The sequence below is a fragment of the Acomys russatus genome, chromosome 13, assembly GCF_903995435.1.
Source record: "Acomys russatus chromosome 13, mAcoRus1.1, whole genome shotgun sequence".
NCBI lineage: Eukaryota > Metazoa > Chordata > Mammalia > Rodentia > Muridae > Acomys > Acomys russatus.
The window spans coordinates 47184108-47203622 of NC_067149.1; the positions used below are offsets into that span (position 1 = coordinate 47184108).

The 19515-nt window shown below is 36.3% G+C and overlaps 1 protein-coding gene across 18 annotated transcripts in view; it reads right to left on the reverse strand.

Moving 5' to 3' along the window:
- The window catches only part of Wnk1 (WNK lysine deficient protein kinase 1), a 131029-nt gene that overhangs the window by 47455 nt on the left and 64059 nt on the right, over positions 1-19515 (reverse strand). For 17 of the 18 annotated variants that reach the window (XM_051155255.1, XM_051155254.1, XM_051155253.1 and 14 more), the window contains exons 5-8: positions 8208-8296; positions 6216-6435; positions 4254-4587; positions 3300-3487 (exon numbers count right to left, since the gene is read on the reverse strand). In XM_051155255.1, the coding sequence (XP_051011212.1) occupies positions 3300-3487; positions 4254-4587; positions 6216-6435; positions 8208-8296 (831 nt within the window). Of the gene's footprint in view, positions 1-458; positions 717-3299; positions 3488-4253; positions 4588-6215; positions 6436-8207; positions 8297-19515 lie in introns of all 18 variants that reach the window. The other variant, XM_051155257.1, reaches the window with a different exon arrangement.

Sequence of the window (19515 nt, forward strand, 5' to 3'; positions counted from 1 at the left end):
ATACAAATGACTAAATTAAAATCAACTTTTACTGCTCATTGACTGGCTTAAAAGATAAAGGACTCAATGAGTTGTATTCCTTAATAATTTGAGGAGAAAACACATTTGGTTAATGTTTGGTAGACTCTACTTTTGATTAGGCTAATAATGAGTTTAAGTAATACACATACATTTTGCTAAGATATAAAAACACAAACCTTTTTATCAACAGGAGATAGGAAAGTATAACAAAAGTTCTATTGATATGTGCTGTGATATTATAAGGATTCTCTTTCATTGCTTCCTTGCTTTTTATTCCCATTTAAAGTCTTATTATAAAAATGTTTCCTATAGGAATAGTTATCCTAAAGCACAACATTTGTGAATAGTTTAGTTTTGCACTTTAAGCAAATTCTCCATGCCCGGATGTATTCATTGGTAATGGTTTTTCACTTGTCAGGAAGTTTACAGTTACATACAGTAGTGACAAAGAGGGAAGGCAGGCTGGAGCGTCGGTGCTTGCGCTGGGAGGCAGAGTGCATAGGCAGGACACTCTCCAATGCTTTAGAGAGCTTTTCGGCAAAAGTTTCCTCAGGGGCAGTCCGAAGGAGGGAAGGACAGAGAGGTGCAGACTGCACTGGTGATGGGGTGGAAGGAGCACTGGGAGAGATGCGGGATAGAGAGGGAACAGCAGAAAGATGGGGAACACAAACCGACATGCTACGGCCACGACGAGGCTAAACAGAAAACAAACACACATGAAAAACACAGTACTTTGAAAACAAAATAACCAAACGTACAGTGACAATAAGAATATAATTAACATAAAAAAATGTTCTACCCTCCCCAATTCTACAGAGTTAAAAGAAAAGTTTAGGTAAGACATAATTCTACAAAGCACAGCTGGGATATTATAACTAGTCTCTCTGTTCTAATGGCTTTGTGCAGAATTTTTAAAACCATCAAAAGATCAATTATGATCTTGAATATTTTGAAGTAATACTAACAAGTGCACAAATAATAAAAAAATGACTAACAGTACCACACCAAAAAACAATGAACTATAGTTCTAAGAACTCTGTTAGAGTAAGCAAGAGTAAGTTCTATTAGAGTACAAGTTTTGGAAGATTTTAAGAGTACATTATTTGCAACAACTAGTAACTTGAGGGAAGAATTCATCAGTTAAGGCAGTCTACATAGAATAGTTATTAGCTTACACTTGTCAGTTTCTGTACAAGGGTTTAAAAGTCATTATTGACTAGAAGAAAAAAGAATAGCTTTCTGAAGTTCACAACTGGGTATCAGAAATATAGTGTACTGTTATAAAGGAGGGGGAGCAGATGCCTTCAATTTGAATCTCTGAAGAATCACCCCCACACACATACATACAGAGAAAAATCAGTTATGCCTGCAAAGTTTGAGGTTTAAGCGAAAGGGTGTAATATAGCTACAGAGATGGTCTAATACTGTAAGATTGTCTGGGGCATGTTTATGACCTATTTCTTTTTGAAAGCTTGCTGTAAAGAATGCTTTCAGCCAAACTTGAAGCCAATCAGTATGTATCATCATGATTTAGTTCTTATTGGTTCCAATCATTTCACCTTTGTCTCCCTTATTTTTAAATTTTCTCTTACAGTTTATACAGTATTGTAAGGTATAGTAAGTTCCTGAAATGAGATAATATAATTATAAAATATTTTATGCTAAATACTTGTAATTCCTTTTAAGTTTTCTATAGAATAGTGTCATGAAAAAGCTAGATAGAGCCTGATTTTAGAGTAACAAATAAATACAGTGATGTTAATGACTTAAGCATTTAGCACCTATATAAACCATCAATCCTATTTATCTTTTAAAAACAGATATAACCCCGTGATGAGGGAAGCCAAGAGGAAGAAACTAACCGTTAAACAGAGGAAGAAATTAAGAAGTGCTGACAACTAATATGTCAGTATACAGAAATAAACACCCAAGATCATACACTCTACATAGGTTAAAGACTATTAAATGGTTAGTATACATTAGTAGGTTTCTTTGTATGAATGTGGCCATTCATCTTGGGAACTAAGTGTAAAGCAGGGCTGATCAATCAGTAGACTCCAAAACAACTTTTATGAGCAAAAGGTACTTTCCTGAAAAAAAATTTTTTTTCATGTCATGAAGATAAGAATTCTACAAGTTAGATTAAAGTCTTCTGAGAAGGAGGGAGGAAAACCAGTCTGCTTAAAGATTGTACTAAACAAGTGATAAAGTGAGCAATTATCAGCTAATTCCTTTCTGAAGTATATGATCTATCTTTTTTTTTTCCTCCAAAAACCTCACAGAGTCAGCAAAAGAAATGGGGCTATTTTACGATTCATCTACTTTAACACTTGCACTGCAAATGGACAATGTGCATACACATCATATATATACAAGCATAAACTACTCCAAGAAATTATTTCTGTAAGCTGACTCTGAAAATAAACCGGAAAATAAACACCAAATAAAGGAAAAAGCAAATGAACATATACTGGGAAAGGAACACGCATAGCAACTGATGATCAACTAAATACAAGCAATAAATTAGTCAGAAGTCATACAATAAAGGATTCCTTTACTCTATTAATACTCACATGCAACATTCTATAACAGTTTGAAGGTCTTACCTGGTTTTTACACAAAGGAAAAAAAAAAATAGAAGAAGAAGAAAAATCTTACAGAAAACACTTACAATTACTTTAGTAAATAAGCTTTAAAAAATATTTTAAAAAACTTGTTCCACCCACAAGTCATTTGGTATACCTAGTTTATGGCACTTTAGGTAGTTGTAATTCAAACTGCTGAAGAAAGCAGTTTAGTCTTAATGTTGAAATAGCTGCTTTTTGTAGGAAGTTCAGCTAATTCTCATTTTTTAATGTGTATGTTTCCCCACCTGATCTACTCCAGCTATATATACTTGTAAACTGACTCCCTTTAGAAACAACATTAATCCTGAGTCTCTACACTGAGCTGGTTGCAAACCATCCCAACAGATACCAAAACCTGCAGCTATCCAAGTGCTTTACATAGATTATCACAGTATTTGCATATAATCTCTACATTACTTATAATACTAATATAATTCAAAAGCCATGTGAAGAACTACCATATTCTAGGTAATATTACAAGAAAAGGTTATACATGTTTGGTACAGATAAAAATTTTAGCATTTTACTATTTAAGCTCATATTCTCTACCTTAGACTCACATTGCTACATAGATGACATAAATAATTTGATTTTGGCAAATTACCTATTGGCTATCGTTTTAGTATTACATTTTCTTCTGCACTTACTCACCATACTTGAGGGTGGATACACCACATGGGGCTGAGATTGTGCTTGGATACTTGAAGCTGTCTGTCCTGGTGCTGTGCCAGTAGAATGGGCCTGTTCATGTTGGGACCCATAGGAAACTGTTTGTTGGCTGCTCACTCGGGATTCTGTGAAGACGGATGATCCCTGCCCGCTGTCAACTGTTCCATCAGCTGAAGGATAAATGAATTATCAGAGGGAGGGAAATGGAAGAGGAAAAAGTAAGGGCTGGAGAGATGGCTCAGTGGTTAAGAGAACTGGTTGCTCCTCCAGAGGTCCTGAGTCAATTCCCAGCAACCACATGGTGGCTCACAACCATCTATAATGTGATCTGATGCCCTCTTCTGGCATGTAAGTGTACATGCAGATAGACTACTCATATACATAAAAAACAAAATATTTTAAATCTGAAGTAAATTTTTAAAAAAGTAATAGCTTAAATGAATTCCTAAAAATTATTAAGTAAATTTTTACAACTAAACAAAGGACTCGGGTGAAAAAGTTGCAATCCTGAAAAAAAAATTTTCAGAGCATCACTGAATGTTATTATCTGAAGAACAAACAAAACTTGTCAGTCTTTTAAACTGAATCCAACTTCCAGGTATCACCCTGTGGAGACCTATGTATACTTGATATTCATTTAATGAACACTGGCCTCATCTGATTTTGGTCTGCTATGTAGTTTTGCTTTAAGAGATGAACCAGATTAACAGCTGCAATTATAAATAACAAAATTAATTCACTTTTCATTACTATCAGTTAATTTTAAGGAACTTAGTAAAATAGACACTTTACTTAAAATGTCAAGATACTGTAAGTTTTCATACTTAAATCCTAAGCACATTTTCTCAGTGTTTTATCCTTCTACTAATCGTGAGTATAAGAATGGAAACAATAAAGAGCATCACTAGCATATCTGTGTACTTCCCAAATACTTACATAACACAGATATACTAGGTTGCTGATACTGTAGCTGTTGATGTTGATCTGCCTCGGGTTCTTCAGGCTCTACTTGTGTAGAAACTGATGCAGAAGTGGTGGGAGCAGTAGGTATGGCAGTGCTAGCAGAAGAGAGCTGCTGGATTCCTGCCTGGGAAACACTTGGTTGTTGTTCATTCTGCTGTTTGAGGCTGCTCTCTTCCTGTTTTCTTTTTTCTTGCTCTTCTCGCACTAACTGCCGCTGCTCTCGTTTTCTCTTAATTAATGACACCCTGTCTCTGATAGCTTTAGCCATAGTCTTGTGATCACCTTCACAGACATACCCAGACTCGACCTATAATAAAAGGGTATATTAGGAAGAACAGGATATCTAAAGAAAATTACTTCAAAACGAAACAAAACAAACAACACTGTAGAAAAGCAGGCTAGTGTTTCTGTGAAGCCGAGGTAAGTACTGGGATTACAGATGTGTGTTACTATTATCAGATTCCTTAGGATTCTTGTTAACAAAATATTAAATTACAAGTCTGCATTAAGTTTCTCCACAATTGTGGTAAACAAACAAGAGTGCATTCCACCATTTTTACAGAATACGTAAAATGAAGCTGGGCACTGTGGTGTACGCCTGTAATCCTAGCACTCTGGAAGGCAGTAGCAGGCAAATCTCTGTGACTTCAAGGCCAATCTAGTCTATAAAGCAAGTCTAGGACTGCCAAGACTACACAGAGAAATTCTGTCTTGGGGGGGAAAAAAGTAAAAACAAAAACAAAACATAAAATTAACAATAAAAATAAGTACCTCTTTCCTATCTGACCCTTTCTGTACTATTGAATAGGTTTTTGTTTTGTTAATAAATCCTAGTAAGGGTAATCTATGACTATATTTGTAATAAGACTATTTTAGGCACTGGGCCTATCTATATTTGCTTAAGGGTTTCCTTCTAGAATAGTGATCTTTTATACTTAATCCTTTAAGAATATATCAAAGGGTGATTAGTAACTTTTGATCTTGATAATACCCTTCAAATTTTTCATAATATTTATTTTTATTATTTAGGCCATATGTGTGTGCAGGTGTGTGTAGAAGACAGAGGCATCCAATCCCCTTGTGCTACAATTACAGGCAGCTGCGATCTGCTTGATGTGCATTGTGGAAACGGAACTAAGGACCTTTCCAAGAACAGTATATACTTGTAACTGCTGAGCTACCTATCTCTCCAGTAACTAAAGTGAGAATACTTTATAATGTTATGCCTCTCTATAACATTTATGAGGATGGATCAAAGGCTAACCAATATTTAGAATTCTAACAATTCTAGAAATAATTCTAGAAACTTGGTCTGACTGAATATGCCTAGAATCTTAGCACTCAAGGGGCTGAGACAAGAGGACCAGGAGTTCAGTGTTCCCCAAGCAAAATAGAAATAACTATAAAGTGTGAGTTATTCACTGTTATAAACTTTCAGAAAAGCCAGGGGTGGTGGCACACACCTTTAATCCCAGCACTCGGGAAGCAGAAGCAGGTGGATTGCTGTGAGTTTGAGGCCAGCCTGGTCTACAAAGTAAGTCTAGGACAGCCAAGGGGGATGGGGGTGGGGGTTGGGGGGATGGGGGTGGGAGAGAAGGAAAAAAAACGTTCAGAAAGACTTAAAAATGCATCCCAGGCTTCTACCTCATCTATCTGCTTATACCTACATGTTCTTCTCCTCATATAAAATTTTTAAAGGACCCAGCCAAATTATCAAGACAACACCAAAAAGCACAAAGAAAGAATTTAAAGATAAATCATTTTAAAAAATCCTCCTATTCAAAGTCAAAACATTTTGGAGCAACACAACTTCATGTTTATGAGACATTCAACATACATCACTAATTAAATGGTGTTTAGTTTTGTTGCTTTTTTCTTCTTGTTCTTAAGTATCAGTATACACAAATCTATATCAACATGTAAGGACCAATTTACCATTTCTTGAGCAACATCTTCGGGTACATCCCTCTCCAAGTCAAAGGAAAACTCAATAGCTTCATTGTCTTTGTATTTCCCCTTTAGTTTCTTAATATCTTCAATACGCAGCCATAATTTAATAGCTATCTTTTCTCCATCATCCTCTTCTGCTAATTCTACCCGTACCCCTGTTTCCTCCTGGAAAAAGGCATGGTTCAAAAGGTCTTTGATGGAATATCTTTCAAAGAAAGAAAAAGAAAATTAAAAAGAAGTCATTAGTTTGAAAGGATATTTTTTTCTCTTTCCAGGACAGTAACTCAGTGTTGCCTCAGACTACAGAGTACTTACAGGGATAAGAAGGACTTTCAAATGTATGTGTGTTTACTATTATTTAAAGGAAATATCTTGATAGAAAAACAAGGGAAAGTTTGTTATTCACTTCCAACATTGGTCTATTTAAATGGTAATGTTTTAGAGGGGTGTGTGTGTGTGTGTGTGTGTGTGTGTGTGTGTGTGTGTGTGTGTGTGTGTGTGTGTTTCTGTCTGTCACTGGCAATGGAATCCAGGACCCTGCACAATCTAGACAAGCACTTCTGCATCCCCAGACTATAGTTATATTCCAATCTATTTTATTAATAACAGCTGATAGGGACAATTTTTGAGCCAAATGATTTAATTAGTTAGTAGGATATAATTATGGCAACATGGAATATTAAAGCTTCAAAATAACACAAACATAGCAAGAAGCAAATAAAAACAGAGAAAAACAAAAACAAAAACCCCAAAACCTAAAAAAGACAAAATGGGATATGGCCTTGCCTGATTTTTGAACAGTAACTATCCAATGGAATACCGTTTCCTGACTATTATAAAATGAAGGCCAAGGAACATTAAGAGTCTTTCTCAAAGTTCTAAAATTATAAATGACATAATCAAAACTAGAACATAAGTTTATTGATTTCTATTTACTACAATAAATTTCTTCGATTCCTTATCAACAACTTGTAGATTGTGTGAGTCAAAGGCTGGTTGCATAACAATCAATCTTTTTTATACAAAATACCAGTAATCAAATAAACTGTTCCATCCAGGGAAGAAACAGAATAATGTTTTAAGACTCATTACAAATATCTCTTTGTTTACACTGAAAAAGTCTTTAAAAAGTAAACAGAAACTCAAATTAAATGTCCACTGAACAGTCTCAAAGATCATGGTGTTAAGCTCTTCTAAATAACAACGATCAAAAAAGAACATGAGACTAGAAGAGTACAGATATGGAATTCTTGAATTTGACTGATATACCCAATTGTGCTCATATTTTAGGAGATAGTTATTCTCAATTTACAGTTTGTACTTGTATTAATTAGGATAGTGTATTCTTTCTTTTTTAAGCTGGTATGATGGTGTGGTAAGGGCAGATTATTTTTCAGACACAGATAGCGGATCTTTGCCAACCTTACAGGTGACCCATTAACTACACAACATAACAGATACTTGACACCATTCACAGAAAAGTTCTGTTTGCATAAGAACAAACATGCTCTGACTAAGCCAGATCTCCTCCTAAGCCTTTGGTAAAATCTTTTTAGCCAAAGGAATTTTCATGTTTTGCTCTTTTTCAATCTTGGAATAATGGCAGGAAAATCAAGGCCTGAATAGCCTAGTTGATTTTCAACAGCCAAGATTTTACTTTACCTTTCAAACTTCAATGGGAAAAGGATTAAAGAATGGATTTGCTGTATTGGAGAATGAACTCTGCTGTGGAATTGTCTAAATTATCCTAGTGCTATAAGTAGTTTTCATTTAATGTAGAGACTGTGTGAAAACTGGTTCTGGCTTACTTAAACATTACTTAACCACATTTTTACAGTTATGGTGAACTAATCTGAGGAGCTTCAATAGAAATAATCCAATTTTTAAAAAATGTTATATGCTATGAATGGAAAAATCAAGCATAAGTATTGAATAAACCTCACATTGTTCAAACAACATGTCAAAGAAGCAACTTACCTTTCATCTTTGTTTTGTCGGATACATCCTTCAATAATTTCCTTCACTTCAGGAATTGCTACTTTGTCAAAACTGGCTGGCTTCACCCCCTAAAATCCATAAAAACAGTCATAGAAACCTATTATTGAAAACTTATGGGCCCCCAACAGTAACCTAACAGGCAACTTTACAAAGTCCCTGCTTTTTACAATATTTTTTAGTATTGTTACAAGTGTCTCATCTGCTGATTATAACAAATATAGATTTGAAAAAAACAAATAAACTCCTTAGTACCCAGTAATCTGTTAGTGTCCTCTTGCCTGCCCCAACCAAAACCAGAGTTCAAGGCCAACTTGCCTTTGTGAGACCCTGTCTCAAAACAAACAAATAAAAACCTAGCCATAAAAGACAAATTAATATCCAACTTACATGAAATACAAGTATTATAATTAATTTTGAAAGAAAACTCATCATTACTACTCTATCTGAAACTAAATAACATTACAGTGTGTCTTAGTTAAGGCTATTGCTTCAATGAAACACCAAAAGAATTTAGGGATGAAAGGACTTATTTGGCTTACATTTCCAGAATAATTAGGGAAGGAAGTCAGGATAGGAACTCAAATAGGGCAGGAATCTGGAGGCAGGAGCTGATGCAGAGGCCATGGAGGGATGTTGCTTACTGGCTTGGTACTTATGGATTGTTCAGACTGTTTTCTTATAGAATCCAGCCCAAGGATGACACTACCCACAAATGGGGTTAGCCCTGCATTAGTCGTTAATCAAGCCTTCCAGGCTTGACACAAGGCCCATCTTATTGAGGCATTTTCTTTCTTTTGTTTGTTTGGGTTCTCCGCCCCGCCCCCCCCCCGCGCGCGCACCCCCTGGTTTTTGAGGCAGGGTTTCTCTGTGTAGCCTTGGCTGTCCTAGAACTCACAGAGATCTACCTGTCTCTGCCTCCCTGAGTGCTAGTATTATAGGTGTAAACCTCTGTGCATGACAAGGCATTTTCTTATCAAAGTTCCCTCCTTTCAGATGAATTTAGCTTGTGGCATGTTAAAATAAACTATCCAGCACAGTTTAGGTATCCAGACAGTTTAGAATTTTCATTTGCCACTTGGGGAGGCAAAGGTAGGCAGATCTCAAGTGAGTTCGAGGCCAGCCTGGTCTACAAAGCAAATCCAGGACAGCAAAGGCTGCACAGGGAAACCTTGCCTCGAAAAAAGAAAACAAAATAAATTTCACTTGGTATACATTCTTTGGCTGGATGTGGTGGTGAGGCACGCCTTCAATGCCAGCACATGGTCTACAAAGTGAATTCAAAGACAGCCAGGGCTACACAGAGAAAACAACAAGGAAGAAAGAGGAATAATAATACTTATTATTATAATTATTATTACTCAAGGAGAGCACCAGCATGGTGGCATACTCCTTTAAGTTTAAGGACAGAGTGATTAACAGTCTAGGTTTTAGGTCAGCTAAGGGCTACATAGTGCAACCCTGTCTCAAAACAAAACCTACAAACCAATATAGAAATGGACCCCAAAATAAACCCAGGTAGATATACCAACATGTTGTAAAAGTGCTGATATAAATGTATAAACACAGATATGGGATGTAATTTGTTCTGAAAATTAGTTATATAAATTCTAAGCATCTGTATCTCTAAGTAATAGGATTAAAACAAAACTACTGTTAACTGGATCACAGAAAGGTCCATAATCTCTCACAAGTCTAAATAAAACACTGTAGTCTTACATCCTCATCTGTGGCTTCATTTCGTTGTTTTAGTTATTTGCAATAAACTATAGTCTGAAAATATTAATGTTTGTCTTGGTTCTGTTCAAGAAACCACCTCGTTAACTTTTTAAAGTAATTTTATTTTCAATTAGTTATTATTGCTAATTTCCTATTGTGCCTAATTTACATACTAAACTTTTTTATGGGTATATATACTTTTTGTTTTTGTTTCTTATTTTACTTGTTTTTTTGAGACATGATACATGATATTTCTCTGTGTCGCCTTGGCTGTCCTGGACTCACTTTGTAGACCAGACTGGTCTCGAACTCACAGTGATCCACCTGCCTCTGCCTCCCTAGTGCTGGATTAAAGATGTACGTCAACACGCCTGGCTATTATGGGTATATTAAGTCTGAGGGAAATAAGATGCAGTACTGTGGGCAGAAGAGGTGGGTCAGAGGTTAAGGGCACTGGCTGCTCTTCCAGAGGTCCTGAGTTCAATTCCCAACAACCACATGATGGCTCACAACCATCTATAATGTGATCTAATGCCCTCTTCTGGCATGCAGTTGTACATGCAGGCAGAACACTGTATATACAATAAATGAATAAATAAATCTTTTTTTTTTTTTTTTAAGGTGGGGCTGGAGAGATGGCTCAGTGGTTAAGAGCACTGACTGCTCTTCCAGAGGTCCTGAGTTCAATTCCCAGCAACCGCATGGTGGCTCACAAGCATCTATAATGTGACCTGATGCCCATTTCTGGCATACAGGTGTACATGCAGGCAGAACATTGTATACATAATAAAAGAATAAACATTTGCTTTAAAAAGGTGCAGTACTATCACTGGTTTCAAACATCTACTGGAGTTATATACTGAATGATTCAGCGTCAAATGCATTAAAAACAAATTTGGTTAATTCTTATTAATTACTCTGCATCTTTTCAAGCACTATTTGGATAATTGTGCTAATGCTAACCTTTCAAGGCACTGTGTAGGAGAGTTAAAGTCACATGAAAGTAACTTGAAAGTTTAAATCCGAGAATGACTACTACAAAGATCGTTCTCCCCACCCCACACCCCCGTCACTTTGTGTCCTTGGTCATCTTTTTCTCCAAATGCAGCTAAGTGTTCCCTAAATGTCTATCTTCACATAATTCTGCTTGAGGTTTCACACATGCATGTGTCTTGATCAAGTCGACCCGTTCCCCCACAGCCCCCACGCGCACGCACACACACACACAAACACACACACACACCCTTTGTGCTGCCAGTATACACTTGGGTATTCTGAAACCTGGGCAGCAGTAACCTCTTAGGGGCTGATCCCTTTAGGGGTGGTACCATGTCTGTCCATGCTAGGATTCTGCCAGATTTATTTTACCAGGGTTTGAGCATGTTGTCACAACTGCTATCAGTACATATGTGCAGCTGGCCCTGCTGTGTCCAGAAAATCCCATTTTTCTGTAGCCATTCTGTAGCCTTTACAATCTTTCCAACCTCTCTTCCATAATGTTCCTGAGCCTGGGAAAGGCATGTGATACAGATGTCCTATTTAGGTTTGAGCACTGTGAAGTTTTATTCTTTGCACACCGACTAGTAGTAGGTCTCTGTGTTAATCATCATCTACTGTTTCTTTGCTGTGAGTTGTGAAATGTACTAATTTATGGGTATAATAATAGGCCATATAACTCACTGTAATATTATGTCCACTGAGCAGAATAGTGGTGGTAGGTTTTCCCCTAGGGCCTATGATCCTCTTGGCCATGTGAGTCATAGGCATGTTCTCTCTTATGAAGCAGGCCTTAAATCCAACCAGAAAGTATCTCATTGCCGGGTATAACGGCACATACTTTTACTTCTGGCACTTGGAAGGCAGAAGCAGGTGGATCTCAGAGTTAGAGGACAACCTGTTATACACAGTAAGTTCCAGGACAGTTTGCTACATAGTGAGACCCTATCTTAAAAACAAAAAACAAAACAAAATCAAAACAGAAATTTTATGGATGCCTTACACTAAAGGTTGATAATAGAAAATTCTCAGTTTTCTGTTTAATATATATTTTTATTTTCTACAATAAAGGATAACCGCATAAAGCAAACTTTTAAATGGGAAGAAGAAGACCCTAAGATAATATTGGGAAGTAATTGTCTAAAACATACTTTGGCTTAACAGATTGAACATAGTTGGACTTTGCATGTGAAGACAGTACAAATGCTACAGAAAAATAATCAAGCCAACAGAAAATTTAATGAGGAAAAAAAGTGACTTTTTCTATAACACAGTATCAAGGGAATGTGTTTAAATTACTGGTAGAACCTATTAAACTAAGATAGCAAATATCTACTGAATTCTATATTAATACAGGAAGGACACACGAAATTCTCCTGAACCTGTTTTCATCCAAGATGATTCTTAATTGCCACCTTATTATATAATAAAATATATCCAGAAGCTACTATGGCCTTAGAAAATGAATTGCAGGGCTGGCAAGATGGTCCAATGGTTAAGAGCGCTAAGTGCTCTTCTAGAGGACCCAGGTTCAAATCCCAGCACCCACATGGCAACTCACAACTGTCTGTAACTCCAAGATCGGACGCTCATAGACACACATGCAGGCAAACACCAATGCACATAAAATAAAGGTAATTAAAAGAAAAAGAAAATGTATTGCAAATGGCAAGATATCCAATAAATTTAAGATATATCTTTATTATGCAGTGCTCTGCCTGCATGTACACCTGCAGGCCAAAACAGGATATCAGATCACATTATAGATGGTTGAGTCATCATGTGGTTTCTGGGTATTGAACTGAAGACTTCTGGAAGAGCAGTAAGTACTCTTAGCCTCTGAGCCATCTCTCCAGCCCCCTGAGATATATCTTACTAGTCCATCAGTTAGTATTAGGAGATTAAGACTACTACCCTTGCTGGGCAGTGGTGGTGCACGCCTTTAATCCCAGCACTTGGGAGGCAGAGGCAGGCGGACTGCTGTGAGTTCAAGGCCAGACGGGTCTACAAAGTAAGTCCAAGACAGTCAAGGCAACACAGAGAAACCCTATCTCAAAAAACCAAAAAGAATACTACCCTCTTAGATATTGGAAATAAATAAATGAAAATCTCACCAGTCTGCCAGGATTATAAAACTGCCCAGAAAAGCTTTTAAAAAATAATAACAAATGTTCCTGGGATAGTTTCATCTTATTTCTTTTTAATGTGTATGTTTCAATAGAGAGGAAAACTAACTTAAAAGTCCTACAATCCTGCCAAAGCAACCCGCTCCCCCCCCCCTTTTTTTTTTACTCCTTAACTTAATCCCATTTGGTCCTATTCCAACTAGTAAAAGAAAATATATTTTCCCACCTTTTCTGAGTAACGTTAGAAAATATTAAGCCAATATTAAGATTGAAAAACTGGGATACTCTTAAAGAATAAATATTCACTAAGGACACACACTATTCTCACTCTGCTCATTCAAACTGGCAACTTAGCTCTAAAAGTATTCTTGCTTTACTGTTGTAATTCACAGGGACTATCTTTGGGCAATCGTGTCTCAACATATACACTTTCTTCAAATATGGGAGAGTTGATTATGTCTCTTCTTTAAAAAATATAAGTATGTCTTGAATATCTATGGATACTCACTAGAGATACTTTCAAGGTAATATAAAATGCCAAGACCTTGTCTCAAAGTCACTTCTGAAACATATATAGAGTATAAAAAATTAAGTCATTTTTTACTCTAAAGGGCATAAATATCAAGAGGCAATAGAAGACAAATGCTTATCAAATGTGTTGCTTTAGGGGCTGGAGGGATGGCTCAACAGTTAAGAGCATTGGCGGCTGCTGCTCTTCCAGAGGACCCACGTTCACTTCCCAGGGCCTACATGGCAGCTTACCCTTGTCTGTCTGTAACTCCAGTTTCAGTGGATCTGATACCCTCACACAGACATGCAGGCAAAACATCAAGAAATATAAAAGAAATTTTTAAAATGTTGTTTATTTGAACTAAAAAATTATAGATGCTGGCATCTTTAATTCTATGTTTGTTTGCCAACTAGTCTGTTAGAAACAAGAAGTGTCATAGTTAGAATTATTTGGTTCAATCTTTGATTTCTTAAAATTATCAGCAATTGCTTCTTAAAGGCTTAAGCCTCAAATATTAGGGTAAAATAAAATCTTGATAAAAGTAAGACTTGTCTTAACTATTCAGAATTGAGAAAAGCATACCTCCTCACACAGAATAAACCATAGATCAATAAATAATTTCAGTAGTTTAAATGAAACTTTCTAGATACATCATCCGAAAGGCTACAATGTGCCCTATATGAAGACTGGAAATTCTTACCTCATTTATACAGTCTTTTTGAGAACAGCAGCAGCAATGAGCATTTACAATAACAAATACTGAGCAAAAATCCTTCTTTATAAAATCCATCAGAAAACGCAAAAAAAAAAAAAAAAAGGAGGGGGAAGTGAATAGAAACAGAAACTACTATAACTTAGCCCACAGCGTAAGTTAGACAAATGCCAAAGTCAGACTGGAGCATAGTTTCTAGTTTAATAGCCATGCTTCTCAACTCTTGAGTTTGCTCTGCTCAGCCAACAATCTATTTTTTCAGATTGGCTCTGTGGAAATATAAACCACATGCTGAAAAACAGGGCAACAATTTTACTACTAGCAGTTTCTTCTGTTTCTCCTACAATAGCACTACATCCTTGAATAAGCACAGACTTTTATTTGTTCAAAGCTCCACCTACTGCACCCAAAGTTCTGCCTCCTTGACTTTGAAATCTACCTTGGAGGCTTCCCTGTATGTAACACTAGATATCTACCTACTGAAATATTTCCTTTGTGCCAATCATGTTAGTTCTAGCCTTTATTTAAAAGTGGGGGAAGAGACTGGGCTCAGTCAACAGAGCGAATTTGAAGGAAATTATCAAGCAGGGACAATACACTGGTAGTTATCCAGCTAACTTAAACTTTCACTGGTTCATTTTCCAGAGGAGCCAGGTTTGATTCCCAGGACACAAATAGTGGTTCACAGTCATTTTTAACTCCTGTTCCCACGGAATCTTATGCCTTCTTCTGGACACAAGGTGTACAAGCAGTGCACAGAAATAAACTCAGAAAAATACTCAAGCACATAAAAAGGAAAGAAAAGAAATAGCTCCTCTGTTTTCCCAACTGAACAAGTGGTAATATTAGGGCTGGGGACATGGTTCAGTGGTACAGTGCTTACTGAGCATGCATGAAGCCCTGCAAGTTCAACTCCCATTGTGTGTGTGTGTGGGGGGGGGGCATTAGTGATATTAAACTGCTTTCCACTCTCATATAATTAAAAAAAAAAAGCAGTGAATTGGTATACAAAAGCAATAAAGGTTTCTACTTCTTTTCCCTCCTATTAAAAACCTTAACAAGTACAGACATTTCTGGGGCTGGGGGAATCTCATGGACCTAACTAAAAGCTCATTGAATTCAATTATTATTAAATTTTTCTTCATAGTTTAATATACTAGAGAAAGCACTGCTTCTGGTATCAAAATAAAGCTGTACCCTTTGTAATGGTGTGAGAGTGAATCCCAAAGAGGGCAGTGGATGCCAAGATTCCAGTCACTAATAGTAGATATAAAGTAAGGGCTGGGTACTGTTCAGTAGGAACACTTCTACTCTAGGGACAGCTGGATGACTCAGAAGTAAAAGAACGTGCTACTGAGCCTGACCTCAGTTCGATTCATTAAACCCAAATATTGAAAAGAGAAAACAGACTCCTGAAAGTTGTCTTCTGACTTCCACAAACATTCTGATGTGATACATTGGTCCTCCCACACAAATAATGTAATAAAAAAGGTATCTCATAGCAGCTGCCAGTAAATTCTTGCTCGATCATTTATCACTACTAAGCAACTAGTCTAAGATGTCATGTATTGGGCATAAATACAACAGTTCTTTTAGACTGCTTAAGACTATATGCTTGGCTACCTCAAATGGCTTTTTAAAAATGCATTTTCCGGCCAGGCAGTGGTGGTACATGCCTTTAATCTCAGCACTTGGGAGACAGAGGCAGGTGGATTGCTGTGACCTGAAGGCCAGCCTGGTCTACAAAAGTGAGTCCAGGACAATCAAGGCTACACAGAGAAACCCTGTCTCGGGAGGGGGAAAAAAAACAGGGAAAAAAAAATGCATTTTCCATGGTTCTTTAAGGTATGTGTATTGTCAGGTGGTAGTGGTGGTGGCAGTGATCACCTTTAATCCTAGCATTTGGAAGGAAGATATCTGTGAATTCAAGGCCAGCCTGATCTATAGAGCAAGTTCCAAAACAGCCAGGGTTACACAGAGAAATCTTGTCTGGAAAAAAATAAAATAAAATAAAATAAAAATAACCTTTAAGATACTCATGGAATGGAAAAAAATTGTTTATCTTATTACCAAAATAAAACAAAAATCCTAGGAATTAAAAAAAACAACTTACAAACTGTAGATAGTTGATATAGAAGATCTCCAAACTGTATGCTGGGCCTCACATAAAACTCTGTGATCCTTGTTCAGCACAGAAAAACTGATTGGTTGTATGTTATACTTGTTATCTGACCCAGTTATCTTAAATATTTAACTTTGGTAGTAAGAAGATCCAAGTAAGACTATTAATCCAGCTACTTTGGAGGTTAAGGTAGTAGGATTGAAAGTTAATGCCTTGCTTAAATTACAGAGGTAACTAAGAACTTTGTGAGACTCTATCTCAAAGTAAAACTCTGAAAGGAAAGTACGAGAATATAGCTCTGCAGTAGGACATTTGTCCAGCATGTACTTGGCCATATGTTCAATCTTCAGTACAGACAAGTAATACAAGCTTCATATGCTATTAAAAGGACTTAAAACTTTAGTACACCACAGCATCAACGCTTACATGAAGGACAGTGCATTTGAGGTTGGAGTAATACCTTGTTTCATGAATCCAGAGTAATGAGCCTCAGGGAATCATGAGGCAAGCTAATTTCCTTTAATAGGGCCAACTCAATTTGGTAGGGCATTTGAAGAGGCTTGTTTTCCAATGGAATTATATGCTATGTTCAAATACCTGTAAACTAATGGTTCATACCAACAAGAATCTGGCTGAATCCGGCCCTTGAGCAACCAAGTTAAATATAATGGGGATTTTTTAATTACTTTGTTTGTGTAATTTGACTTTGCCACTGATTCTGTTAGCCTTTGGATTGGAAGGTTTGAATACCTTGTATGGAAAAAACAGAATTACAGCCATTAGGGTAAAATTCCTTCCAGTTTTTATATAACAGATTACAGTTTGCTGTTTTCTACAGAAACAAGTGACACTGATTCTTAGTGTTTGAAAGTTGAGGAAAATGTTGTGTTTCTTTTAACAGAACTGTTTGTGCTAAGCTAGAAAAAAAATCTAGAATTAGCTAAAATGATTTTTAAAAATAAATTTTGACTTCTAAAACTTTAGATTGTAAGTGAAAAGGAAATTCTGTGTATCACAAGTTGTATGTTAACATGCTTCTTGACTTTCACAGGCATTCTGTTACGCTCCTGTGACTCAAAGTGACTTTGGGATGGGATTTTTCTTGTGGATTGTAAAATTCTTTTAGAATTCATCAGTAAATCCTGAATATCAGTTGTTAATTCCCAACGCAGTAACAGAATAAAAACTGGCAGTATATTAAGGTAGTTTTCTTATTTAAGCATATTTCAGCAATACTGAAGTTTGTGGTCTCTTGAACTAACACATGCTAACTGCTGAAAGGTGGCCAGGTGTGGTGGCACACGCCTTTAATCCCAGTACTCAGGAGGCAGAGGCAAGTGGATCACTGTGAATTCAAGGCCAGCCTGGTCTACAAAACAAGTCTACGACAGCAAAGGCTACACAGAGAAACACTGTCTGGAAAAGCAAAAACAAACAAACAGAAAAAGGAATGGAGATACTTCGTAATTGTTGCTTTTTCTTAGTGTACATTATATGATTTAAGGTGCAGCATAAGAGGAAATGTTTGTCAGTAGGAATATGTATTACGTATACAGTGAACAGTAATACATTTGACTGGACTTACAGGGCTGGGCAGGCAGAAAAATTAGTGATTTTTAATATGATTTATTACTAGTACTGAGTCAGAGGTTAGGAAGATGTTTGTTGGGGGGGAAAAAAAGAATGTCTTTCATAGTAGGAGTATCATAGAAAAAGTATTATTATTATTATTATTACCACCACCACCGAACAACATCATCATCATCTAGGCTTCTATCATAGGGTTTCTCTATGTAGCACTGCCTACCTCTGCCTCCCAAGTGCTAGGATTAAAGTCTTGCACCACCATACTCAACTGGAAAAGCTTTATTAATTGAAACAAGTTAAGCATTCCCTGAACAAGTAATCAGCTTGACTGACTTACTCTGAGGAAATAAGGGTAGACAGAAGTGAAGTAGAAAGCATGTAGTTGAACCTGACACTGGAATATTTGAATTCTAATTTTTGCTCTACTATTAATTGGAGCATTACCACATTGACTTTGTCTTACTCTAACAGATCAAGTTAATGTATTATTTATTAGCACTCACTGAACTAGACATTCAGTAATTAAGCTTGAATTAATAATATTTTACATGAATATTCAAAATATGAAAGATATAATGGAATATGTTGATGCTGAAGAAAACAGAACAGCTCTCTACATTGAAACATGTGAAGATTTTGCAGTCCCACCACCAGAACTTAATTATCTGTGGTCCCTTTTGTACATGTTCTTTTAGAATCAGTCCTCTGAAAAGACTCCCAACTGAAGGAAGAGAATGAGAAGTATACAAATGCACATTAATCATGACTTTGTTTTAGATAGCAAATTATACTGCACAGAAACTGATATGTAAATTTCAAAAATATGTTTTAGATTTAGTTAGAAAAGACTGCATTTAAAAGCAAATAAGCATGAGTTTAATCTTGCTTGTAGAAACCAGATATACTAAATGATTTGTAAAAACTGCAGTTCTTTAGTAAAAGAATTGGTTCCTTTTTACTTTATAATCAAGTTACTGGTTGTGCTGTAGGACTTAAACACACTGACATACAACTATCTAGGGAAAGGGGAATATATTTTAGATATATTAGCATAATAATGTTTTAGGAAGATGTAAAAATATAAAGCTTACTAATGGTCAGTGTGGCTTATATAATAACTACTACTACTGTCTATGAGCTGTTGAAACAAATAACGTGTGTTTGTTTTGTTTTCTTTAGAAACAGGTGGTAAACAATTTTGTTTGTACCCTCTTACACCTCCAAGAGCCTATCATTTCAAGCCAAGCAAAATGAGATTTTTATAATAGTCTATTACCTCCCCAAATCATTTCTTTATTTATTTTGCATGAAAATGTGACCAAATTCTTATCACTAATATTCCACCTCTTTAAACTAGGGTCAATTCAGGATGGGCTCTTTGTTTCCATTCTTCAAATGTAACTGTATTGCTATAGATATTGGAAACTCTTAATTTATAGAAAAGATAGATTTATCTTTTTAAAGAAATAGGAGTATACCACAAATGTGTATGTCATCCCTACCCAAGAACCATTCTA